The sequence below is a fragment of the Oncorhynchus tshawytscha genome, linkage group LG21 (genome assembly GCF_018296145.1).
Source record: "Oncorhynchus tshawytscha isolate Ot180627B linkage group LG21, Otsh_v2.0, whole genome shotgun sequence".
Lineage (NCBI taxonomy): Eukaryota > Metazoa > Chordata > Actinopteri > Salmoniformes > Salmonidae > Oncorhynchus > Oncorhynchus tshawytscha.
The window spans coordinates 28,696,360-28,708,859 of NC_056449.1; the positions used below are offsets into that span (position 1 = coordinate 28,696,360).

A 12,500-nucleotide genomic window follows, 5' to 3' on the forward strand; every position below is an offset into this window, starting at 1 on the left:
CCCCGAGGACTGGAGTTTCCCATACCTGCTTTATAGTAGGACAGCACTCTGGCCCCGAGGACTGGAGTTTCCCATACCTGCTTTATAGTAGGACAGCACTCTGGCCCCGAGGACTGGAGTTTCCCATACCTGCTTTATAGTAGGACAGCACTCTGGCCCCGAGGACTGGAGTTTCCCATACCTGCTTTATAGTAGGACAGCACTCTGGCCCCGAGGACTGGAGTTTCCCATACCTGCTTTATAGTAGGACAGCACTCTGGCCCCGAGGACTGGAGTTTCCCATACCTGCTTTATAGTAGGACAGCACTCTGGCCCCGAGGACTGGAGTTTCCCATACCTGCTTTATAGTAGGACAGCACTCTGGCCCCGAGGACTGGAGTTTCCCATACCTGCTTTATAGTAGGACAGCACTCTGGCCCCGAGGACTGGAGTTTCCCATACCTGCTTTATAGTAGGACAGCACTCTGGCCCCGAGGACTGGAGTTTCCCATACCTGCTTTATAGTAGGACAGCACTCTGGCCCAGAGGACTGGAGTTTCCCATACCTGCTTTATAGTAGGACAGCACTCTGGCCCCGAGGACTGGAGTTTCCCATACCTGCTTTATAGTAGGACAGCACTCTGGCCCCGAGGACTGGAGTTTCCCATACCTGCTTTATAGTAGGACAGCACTCTGGCCCCGAGGACTGGAGTTTCCCATACCTGCTTTATAGTAGGACAGCACTCTGGCCCCCGAGGACTGGAGTTTCCCATACCTGCTTTATAGTAGGACAGCACTCTGGCCCCGAGGACTGGAGTTTCCCATACCTGCTTTATAGTAGGACAGCACTCTGGCCCCGAGGACTGGAGTTTCCCATACCTGCTTTATAGTAGGACAGCACTCTGGCCCCGAGGACTGGAGTTTCCCATACCTGCTTTATAGTAGGACAGCACTCTGGCCCCGAGGACTGGAGTTTCCCATACCTGCTTTATAGTAGGACAGCACTCTGGCCCCGAGGACTGGAGTTTCCCATACCTGCTTTATAGTAGGACAGCACTCTGGCCCCGAGGACTGGAGTTTCCCATACCTGCTTTATAGTAGGACAGCACTCTGGCCCCGAGGACTGGAGTTTCCCATACCTGCTTTATAGTAGGACAGCACTCTGGCCCCGAGGACTGGAGTTTCCCATACCTGCTTTATAGTAGGACAGCACTCTGGCCCCGAGGACTGGAGTTTCCCATACCTGCTTTATAGTAGGACAGCACTCTGGCCCCGAGGACTGGAGTTTCCCATACCTGCTTTATAGTAGGACAGCACTCTGGCCCCGAGGACTGGAGTTTCCCATACCTGCTTTATAGTAGGACAGCACTCTGGCCCCGAGGACTGGAGTTTCCCATACCTGCTTTATAGTAGGACAGCACTCTGGCCCCGAGGACTGGAGTTTCCCATACCTGCTTTATAGTAGGACAGCACTCTGGCCCCGAGGACTGGAGTTTCCCATACCTGCTTTAAAGTAGGACAGCACTCTGGCCCCCGAGGACTGGAGTTTCCCATACCTGCTTTATAGTAGGACAGCACTCTGGCCCCGAGGACTGGAGTTTCCCATACCTGCTTTATAGTAGGACAGCACTCTGGCCCCGAGGACTGGAGTTTCCCATACCTGCTTTATAGTAGGACAGCACTCTGGCCCCCGAGGACTGGAGTTTCCCATACCTGCTTTATAGTAGGACAGCACTCTGGCCCCGAGGACTGGAGTTTCCCATACCTGCTTTATAGTAGGACAGCACTCTGGCCCCGAGGACTGGAGTTTCCCATACCTGCTTTATAGTAGGACAGCACTCTGGCCCCGAGGACTGGAGTTTCCCATACCTGCTTTATAGTAGGACAGCACTCTGGCCCCGAGGACTGGAGTTTCCCATACCTGCTTTATAGTAGGACAGCACTCTGGCCCCGAGGACTGGAGTTTCCCATACCTGCTTTATAGTAGGACAGCACTCTGGCCCCGAGGACTGGAGTTTCCCATACCTGCTTTATAGTAGGACAGCACTCTGGCCCCGAGGACTGGAGTTTCCCATACCTGCTTTATAGTAGGACAGCACTCTGGCCCCGAGGACTGGAGTTTCCCATACCTGCTTTATAGTAGGACAGCACTCTGGCCCCGAGGACTGGAGTTTCCCATACCTGCTTTATAGTAGGACAGCACTCTGGCCCCCGAGGACTGGAGTTTCCCATACCTGCTTTATAGTAGGACAGCACTCTGGCCCCGAGGACTGGAGTTTCCCATACCTGCTTTATAGTAGGACAGCACTCTGGCCCCGAGGACTGGAGTTTCCCATACCTGCTTTATAGTAGGACAGCACTCTGGCCCCGAGGACTGGAGTTTCCCATACCTGCTTTAAAGTAGGACAGCACTCTGGCCCAGAGGACTGGAGTTTCCCATACCTGCTTTAAAGTACGACAGCACTCTGGCCCCCGAGGACTGGAGTTTCCCATACCTGCTTTAAAGTAGGACAGCACTCTGGCCCCGAGGACTGGAGTTTCCCATACCTGCTTTATAGTAGGACAGCACTCTGGCCCCGAGGACTGGAGTTTCCCATACCTGCTTTAAAGTAGGACAGCACTCTGGCCCCGAGGACTGGAGTTTCCCATACCTGCTTTAAAGTAGGACAGCACTCTGGCCCCGAGGACTGGAGTTTCCCATACCTGCTTTAAAGTAGGACAGCACTCTGGCCCCGAGGATTGGAGTTTCCCATACCTGCTTTAAAGTACGACAGCACTCTGGCCCCGAGGACTGGAGTTTCCCATACCTGCTTTAAAGTAGGACAGCACTCTGGCCCCGAGGACTGGAGTTTCCCATACCTGCTTTATAGTAGGACAGCACTCTGGCCCCGAGGACTGGAGTTTCCCATACCTGCTTTAAAGTAGGACAGCACTCTGGCCCCGAGGACTGGAGTTTCCCATACCTGCTTTATAGTAGGACAGCACTCTGGCCCCGAGGACTGGAGTTTCCCATACCTGCTTTAAAGTACGACAGCACTCTGGCCCCGAGGACTGGAGTTTCCCATACCTGCTTTATAGTAGGACAGCACTCTGGCCCCGAGGACTGGAGTTTCCCATACCTGCTTTAAAGTACGACAGCACTCTGGCCCCGAGGACTGGAGTTTCCCATACCTGCTTTATAGTACGACAGCACTCTGGCCCCGAGGACTGGAGTTTCCCATACCTGCTTTATAGTAGGACAGCACTCTGGCCCCGAGGACTGGAGTTTCCCATACCTGCTTTAAAGTACGACAGCACTCTGGCCCCGAGGATTGGAGTTTCCCATACCTGCTTTAAAGTACGACAGCACTCTGGCCCCGAGGACTGGAGTTTCCCATACCTGCTTTAAAGTACGACAGCACTCTGGCCCCGAGGATTGGAGTTTCCCATACCTGCTTTAAAGTACGACAGCACTCTGGCCCCGAGGACTGGATTTTACATACTTGGTTTAAAGTACGACAGCACTCCGGCCCCCGAAGACTAAGTTGCCCATCCCTGGTTTAAAGCAAAACTACCCTAACTAGTTAGTTAGTTAACATGACCTTTCTGAATTATAAAGCCTTTATGTGATTTATGTGCTTGTTTTGATCACATAAATGATTCAAAATTCACAAAAAGGGACATTAGTTGCTGAAGATTATCTCACAGAACAAAATGTACAAGATCTCCTAATCCTATGTTAACCACAGACCTTTATTTATGGCGTTTATCCAAAAACCCAACAAAAACTACATTTTCCCATAGGCTTTATCCAACAAACCATTGCGGAGTTAATGCCTACAAAAAGATGCCATTACTACTGCTCTGTATAGCCAGATGAAAGATTACTTTTATTCCAGTAAAACACAATTTTCAACAGCACAGTTGAATACAGTTGAAGTCGGAAGTTTTAATACACTTAGAGTCATAAAAACTTGTTTTTCAACCATTCCACAAATTTCTTCATAACAAACTAAGTTTTGGCAAGTCGGTTAGGATATCTACTTTGTGCATGACACAAGTAATTTTTCCAACAATTGTTTACAGACAGATTATTTCACTTATAATTCACTGTATCACAATTCCAGTGGGTCAGAGGTTAACATACACTACATTGACTGTGCCTTTAAACAGCTTGGAAAGTTCCAGAAAATGATGTCATGGCTTCAAAAGTTTCTGATAGGCTAATTGACATCATTTGAGTCAATTGGAGGTGTACCTGTGGATGTATTTCAAGACCTACCTTCAAACTCAGTGCCTCTTTGCTTGGCATCATGGGAAAATCTAAAGAAATCAGCCAAGACTTCAGAAAAAAAATTGTAGACCTCCACAAGTCTGGTTCATCCTTGGGAGTAATTTCCAAACACCTGAAGGTACCATGTTCATCTGTACAAACAATATTGCATGCGTATAAACACCATGGGACCATGCAGCCATCATACCGCTCAGGAAGGAGAAGCGTTCTGTCTCCTAGAGATGAATGTACTTTGGTGCGAAAAGTGCAAATCATTCCCAGAACAACAGCAAAGGATCTTGTGAAGATGCTGGAGGAAACAGGTACAAAAGTACCTATATCCACAGTAAAACGAGTCCTATATCGACATAACCTGAAAGGCTGCTCAGCTAGGAAGAAGCCACTGCTCTAAAACCTCCATAAAAAAAGCCAGACTACGGTTTGCAAATGTACATGGGGACAAAGATTGTACTTTTTAGAGAAATGTCCTCTGGTCTGATGAAACAAAAATAGAACTGTTTGGCCATAATGACCATTGTTATGTTTGGAGGAAAAAGGGGGAGGCTTGCAAGCCGAAGAACACGATCTCAACCGTTAAGCACGGGGGTGGCAGCATCATGTTGTGGGGGTGCTTTGCTACAGGAGGGACTGGTGCACTTCACAAAATAGATGACATCACGAAGAGGGAAAATTATGTGGATATATTGAAGCAACATCTCAAGACATCAGTCAGGAAGTTAAAGCTTGGTCTCAAATGGGTCTTCCAAATGGACAATGACCCCAAGCATACTTCCAAAGTTGTGTCAAAATGGCTTAAGGGCAACAAAGTCAAGGTCTTGGAGTGGCCATCACAACGCCCTGACCTCAGTCCTATAGAAAATGTGTGGGCAGAACTGAAAAAGCATGTGCGAGCAAGCAGGCCTACAACCTGACTCAGTTACACCAGCTCTGTCAGGAGTAATGGGCCAAAATTCACCCAACTTATTGTGGGAAGCTTGTGGAAGGCTACCCAAAACGTTTGACCAAAGCTAAACAATTTAAAGGCAATGCCATCAAATACTAACTGATGACAGGATGACCTAAACTGTATCTGGGAAAGTCTACACAGTATAGTTATCAGATTCACATGGAATTGTTGGGGAATTCAAATGTTTAAATATAAAATTATTGGTGAAAGGATTAAACATAAATTTTAGCTTCCAAATGAGAGATTTGGGTTTTCATAAGGTTAGGGCTCTGCTCAATCAGTGGCCCGTCCCCTGTGAAGAGACATGGGCTATAAACTATGAAACACACCCTTCTCCATCCACTATATAAGACCTTGATGAAAATGTAACCTCCTGTTCCGGGTACATTAGAATGACAGTTGTCGTGGAAATTTCCTCTATTTACCAAATCATGAGAGCAAACCACACACAAGTCAGAGTTAGTTATCACAAAGTCCATCTTTAATTATATGAGCTCTATCACAACCCTGTGACTCTCAGATCAATTCAGTGTCTATCAATGAATTCTCTGAGAGTCCCTTCCACATTTCAACTGAGATCCTTTATAGCAAAGACACATAGTGAGACAGCATCGGCATAATTCATCGTTCAGCTTTGTCTCCTAAAACATGTTCTTTTCTCAAACTCAGAACCATAAACCAATCCTCCATATCAACAGGCATATATCAAATCCATCCTATCTTGACAAGATCACAGAGACACACTGACTGGCACACAGACATTGTGGAGCCAAGAGATACACGCTTGACCTCTCCCCTCTCTCCGGCCCAAACAACTTAGTCTTGACATAGAACAGATACTGCAACCCCGCCACAGTATTATACAAAAATAACATTCTGATGAGAAGTAACTTACAAACATATGATGAATATAAAACATCTTACCTATGTTACCAACCAATTCTGATTATACCCCAACACAGTCCGATGTCAGAAGGATTCAGATAATAACTACAGAACGAAGCCAACCTCAGCGTGAGCTTTGGTTGCGAATGGTATGAACTTTGAACTCGTATTCGCTACAGAAGTGATACCTCCTAGCCCGCTGTAAACGTGGGCTAGGAGAGGACAGACAGAGTATCCGTCTACCACCCAACGACGACACTACAACGTTTCCCTATCACCACCAGAGACACTCTTCAAAGGACAAAGGACGCTGTTGGGCAACACGGCCATCCATCTACCACCAACCTATTGAAGTGCAGCTCAGAGTAAATATTTATTGCATTTTCCTTTTCCAAATGGGCGGTAATTTAGAATGCATAGGATATTGTATTTACAATAGCACAGCTTCTCCCTTTGTTCCTCAGTCTTCCCGCTTTTTCACTCAAACCCAGCCCCCTTTTCTTTTTGTAACCAGCTGTCATATCTGTTCCGTCCGCCAGGGACGTTTTCCTTTATGACATAATTTGTAATCAAGGTATGATTCGTTCTGTGTATATGTAATTCTGTGTGATCAGTTAGGTATTTAGTAAATAAATAATTAAACCCAGTTTTGTATTGCTGATTCAAGTTGTTACACAGGTTTCGTGAAGATAACCAAGATTTTACAACTTTCAGATGAGACTGAAATAAGGTGACGATTAATACTGACTGCTATTGATGTAAAATGTTACTAGGTCTTTAAGAGTTTATTCGGAAGATAACAGCTCTATAAATATTATTTTGTGGTGCCCCGACTTTCTAGTTAATTACATTTACATGATTAACTCAATCAGGTAATATTCATTTCAGAGAAAGGATTTATAGAATAGCATGTCATATCAATTAATCCGGCATAGCCAAAGACACGACAACTAATAAAGCCTAATTTCATGCAAGCCATTTTAACATATGAATGCTGAAGGTGCCGTATCAGATCAGGGACAGGCCGCCTACCTCAGATTGGTCAGCATGCGAAGCTGGGCCAGTGCGTCTTTTGACTAGACTACTGATATTCCCTTGGGGTTGTTCGGCATGTAAAATGACTTGTAGATCATTGACTCTCAACACAGTTACCTGCTTAGTTTGACGTTAAAGGAGAGGACGCACCAGTTCTCACAAAATATTCGTGTTTTTTGAATTTACAAAGAAAGTAATATGAGCAACAAAAAATAAATAAATTTGATTCAGAACGTTTGAATCGATTTTCTGACCGATGCATGTTACATTTGGTGTGATGAAGTCATGTTTGAATGGATTTTGTGATGTATATTTGTATGCATGGGATGAGACTACAGGAATGATTATACTGAATATTCATGTTTGAGAGTCACTGCTGTTACAATGTCTTACCCTAGTTGGTGTCTCTTCTGCCCTGGCCAAGGTCACTACATGGGTACAGTGTACTGAACACACAAGCCCCTCCCCAGTCATGTCCATCCTAAAGTCAAGTTTTTCTCTGTGTGTTCCAGATCGTTGAACACGGGAAGAATGCTAAGAGTTACCACTACATCCTGGCCAACCTGGTAAGATTTTTTTCTCTCTCTCTCTACTGTATCTCTCTCTCTCTCTCTCTCTCTCTCTCTCTCTCTATCTCTCTCTCTCTCTCTCTCTCTCTCTCTCTCTCTCTCTCTCTCTCTCTCTCTCTACTGTATCTCTCTCTCTCTCTACTGTCGCTCTCTCTCTCTCTCTCATATCTCTCTCTCTCTACTGTATCTCTCTCTCTCTCTACTGTATCTCTCTCTCTCTCTCTCTACTGTATCTCTCTCTCTCCCTCTCTCTCTCTCTCTCTCTCTCTCTCTCTCTCTCTCTCTCCCTCTCTCTCTCTCTCAATACTGTCTCTCTCTCTCTCTCTACTGTATCTCTCTCTCTGTCTCTCTCTATATCTCTCTACTGTATCTCTCTCTCTCTCTACAGTATCTATCTCTCTCTCTCTCTCTCTCTATATGTATATATCTCTCTATTTCTCTACTGTTCTCAAAGCAAGTGAAATAGATAATCTAAAGGGAAATCTCTAACATTACACTCTCTAGGAAGTGCAGCTCTCACCTCATTTTGTCTCTGCACTCTCTCTCTCTCTCAGGACTGCCTACAGTATCTGTACTCTCTATTTGATCTCTGCTGATTTTGTACGTTTCCACTCAAAGAAATTATCCATCTATAATTTTAATGGTAGGTTTATTTCAGTGAGAGACTCAACAACCAGAAAACGCATGTCAAAAATATTATAAATTGATTTGCATTTCAATGAGGGAAATCTATTTCTCTCTCTCTCTCTCTCTATCTGGTGGCTCTCACTCTCTCTCCCAGGGGTCTCTTTCTGTATCAGATTTTGTCCCACTCTCAGATCTCTCAAGTCACTCTGTTTCGAGGCTCTCTCTCTCTCTCTCTCTATCTCTCTCTCTCTCTCTCTATCTCTCTCTCTGAGTCTCTCTCTCTCTCTCTCTCTCTCTCTCTCTCTCTCTCTCTCTCTCTCTCTCTCTCTCTCTCTCTCTCTCTCTCTCTCTCTCTCTCTCTCTCTCGGTGAAGTTGTACTCTCTCTCCCCTCATAATGTTTCTCATGTTTCAGTGGGGATGGTGTTCTCTCCTCTCTGAGTTCTCAAAGAGCTCCATTTTCTCTCATCTGACCACTCTCTCTCACCCAGTTGTCTCTCATTCAGATGGTCATTGGTAAACTTCAGACGGGCTCTCTCTCTCTCTCTGCTGCAGGATTTCAGTCCTTCACAGCGTAGTGTGTTACCAATTGTTTTCTTGGTGACTATGGTCCCAGCTACCTTGAGATCATTGACAAGATCCTCCCGTGTAGTTCTGGGCTGATTCCTCACCGTTCTCATGATCATTGCAACTCCACGAGGTGAGATCTTGTATGGAGCCCCAGGCCGAGGGAGATTGACAGTGTTTCTTTTGTGTTTCTTCCATTTGCGAATAATCACACCAACTGTTGTCACCTTCTCACCAAGCTGCTTGACGATGGTCTTGTAGCCCATTCCAGCCTTGGAGCTCTTTGGTCTTGGCCATGGTGGAGAGTTTGGAATCTGATTGATTGATTGCTTTTGTGGACAGGTGTCTTTTATACAGGTAACAAGCTAGCTCTTAGTCTCACGACATTCATACATATTTCTCCAATGTCAAATTTTGAAGTTGTTGCAAATGTCAAATTTCATAAGGTTAAGTTTAGGTATTAACTACAAATATTTAGGGTTAGGCATTAACTCCTAACGGTTAAGGTACGGGTTAAGGTTTGGCATAGGCTTAAAATAAAAGTCTAAAAAACACATTTTTATGGCTGAAATAGAACCAGAACCCTTATGCTAATGCCCATCCACCATCCACGTCCACAACACCAAAACTGAAACCTACTTGAAGCTAACAGCACTCACTGTTGCCCCTAGTATCCGGTTTCCTCGTCATCACCCGACGTCCTCAGGCATGGATGGACGTCATATACTGACTTGTGTCACGGGTGACCTGGCTGGGTATCTCTCTAGAGGCAACATGATATTGAAACTGCAATAAGACATACAGTATGGTCAAATGTGACTTCCTTTTGTTAGAAAAATACATTTTATCAAGACAAATATGATTCTTCATGTTCTGAATCGTTCAGTGGGTTCTTTCATTATATCTAAAGAGTCTTATTTCGTAACATAATACATCCAATAATAAGCAGTGAGCTCTGTTGACAGTTCGGTGCTGCTTCTCGAAGCGAGTTTTGAGGATTTGACAAAAAGCTAAATTAACACGAGACGAGACAAATTAAATGTAAAATGATTAGAAAAGAAAAAGCTTGCGGTACGCTCAGTGATTTGTTGACATTTCCCAGAGATACGCTTGTTTTTCTTCGAAATCTTTGAAAAATAACTGGAACTTCCCGTTAATATGAATATGAAAAGCGTATACTAAAATATGAAAATACTACATGTCATGTTTCAAAATCAATATCTATCTTGCCTCTAGTGTTTTATGTCCTCTGTATTGGAGAAGAAAGATGGCGAGTTCAACGGTGAGCCTGTCAGTTAGCCTTAATTCTCCCTCAGCATTCAGCCCAGCTGACCATTCTATTTCCTGTTTGTTTAACACTTTTCCTCTCTGGCCTCCAGTGATTAAGCCACCCTAATCTTGGCCACCCTACAAGGCTAAAACCTCCAATTACTTTTGAACGGATTATGATAGAGACATTGTTTTTTATTAAAACGGGTTTCCACACAATTAATATATTATTTTACCTATTGGTCAAAATATGTGTTTTTGATTGGACACCCTACATACAACTGGAATTATTCATTACAAGCACCAAATCCATTTCAGATTTCTCTGAAGGGATACAACAGATCTGTATTGAAAAAAACATGCGATTTTTAAAAAACATTTTCCACTGCTCACATTTCTTCCCTCTTCAGCTACTAACTCTAGAGAGAGATACTAACATATATGTCCATCAAAATAATCCTCTACAAACTCTGTATCGACGTCCCTGCAGTCTACTGAGTCAGACCATTCATACTGCTGGTAGAGCCTTCCAAAAGGAATGGAAGCCCCTACCTTGATTGACTGAGTGTGACTCTGTTGAAATGGGACGATACAGAATGCTGCAGAGCCCACACACACACACACACACACACACACACACACACACACACACACACACACACACACACACACACACACACACACACACACACACACACACACACACACACACACACCGACACACACACACGCTCAGCCGCCAGCCACTGAGAGACAGACAGATAGACAGTAGAGGGTCAGTGAGTAAATGTGTGCAGGGTAATGTGCATTAGCTGTCTTTGTCCGCTGTGATCGTCCCAGGGCACCGCTCATACAACCTCCCCATAGACACTAAAAACAGCAGAAAATGGATATCAACAGAAAGCACGCTGTGTCCCAAATGGGACTCTATTCCCTTTATAGTGCTCTACTTTTCCCCTTTATAGTGCACTATATAGGGAATAGGGCGCCATTTGGGATACAAGCATGGTAATAACTACATTAATATGCTGGCTCACTGCTGGGACTATCTCAATCTCTCTCTCATCTGGTCAATTTGTTAGATTGAAGTGTAAATTAGAAAGCTGTGAAAGCAATAAAGTTTGGTACCAAACCGCCTGCAATCTCCATAATGGCTCTATTAAAATTACTTTTCTGTGTTCTACCTTAGCACAGCTATCGTATGTGTGTGTATGTGTGTGTGTGTGTGTGTGTGTGTGTGTGTGTGTGTGTGTGTGTGTGTGTGTGTGTGTGTGTATGTGTGTGTGCCTGCTTGTCTGCATCTATGAGAGGGGGAGAGTGTGTGTGCCTGTCTCTGTGTGTGTATATGTCTCCATCTCTTAGTCTTTCTGTGTGTGTCTAGGAGGTCTATATCAAATGTTTCCACCTCCGTGTCCATGAGGAGCGGTTTCTATAGTAACCTGCTCAGCTCAGTGCACTGCATTAGCTAACACATGGAGCAGAAAAATACACACATCTCTTCTTCTCTTTTCTCTCATTCTCTCTGTCCTCTGGCCATTCAACTGAGACATATGGACACCTGGTTCGGCTGATACTTCAGGGAGAAGGAAGAGAGGAGAGTGGACAGTGGAGGAGAGGGGGAGGAAAAGAGAGGAGGAGAGGAGAGGGAGAAGGGGGGAGAAGGGGTGCGAGGAGGGTGGAAAAGGAGAGAAGTGGGGGTTAGGGGGTGGAGGGAGCAGGGCCCATTAGGCATAAGGGGGAGAGAAGGGGAAGAGGGAGGAAGAGAAGAGGAGAGAAAGAGAAGAAAGCTCTGATTGATGGCGTTAACAACACCAAACCACAGAAAGTTTCATCAAAGCGCAGGCAGGGATCAATATAATAAGGGTTTCCTGTGGTTCTGGAACTTCTACCAGACAGACAGTCACAGTCGGAGGCTGAAGGTCAGAGCAGTTGACAGCACCACTTTCACTAGCAATCACAAATATCTGAGGTTGCAGAGTTTACTTGTTCAGTCCCCTGCTGTACATCAGTCATTCTGTGTCTCTGTGTGTGACTACTTCTGTCTGTACATCAGTCTTTCTGTGTCTCTGTGTGTGACTGCTTCTGTCTGTACATCAGTCTTTCTGTGTCTCTGTGTGTGACTGCTTCTGTCTGTACATCAGTCCTTCTGTCTCTCTGTGTGTGACTACTTCTGTCTGTACATCAGTATTTCTGTCTCTCTGTGTGTGACTACTTCTGTCTGTACATCAGTATTTCTGTCTCTCTGTGTGTGACTGCTTCTGTCTGTACATCAGTCTTTCTGTCTCTCTGTGGGTGACTGCTTCTGTCTGCATCTGATTCACCATGCAGACAGATTGATTACCTGCTGAGGGG

The 12,500-nt window shown here is 45.0% G+C and overlaps 1 protein-coding gene across 6 annotated transcripts in view; it reads left to right on the top strand.

Moving 5' to 3' along the window:
* LOC112236032 (glutamate receptor 1-like) overlaps positions 1-12,500 on the top strand; it is a 137,207-nt gene that overhangs the window by 56,486 nt on the left and 68,221 nt on the right. For all 6 annotated transcript variants that reach the window (XR_006079579.1, XM_042303302.1, XM_042303303.1 and 3 more), the window contains exon 5: positions 7,631-7,684. Coding sequence is in view for 5 of the 6 variants with exons in the window: in XM_042303302.1 (XP_042159236.1) it covers positions 7,631-7,684 (54 nt within the window). In the remaining variant the exon portion in view is untranslated. The remainder of the gene's footprint in view (positions 1-7,630; positions 7,685-12,500) is intronic.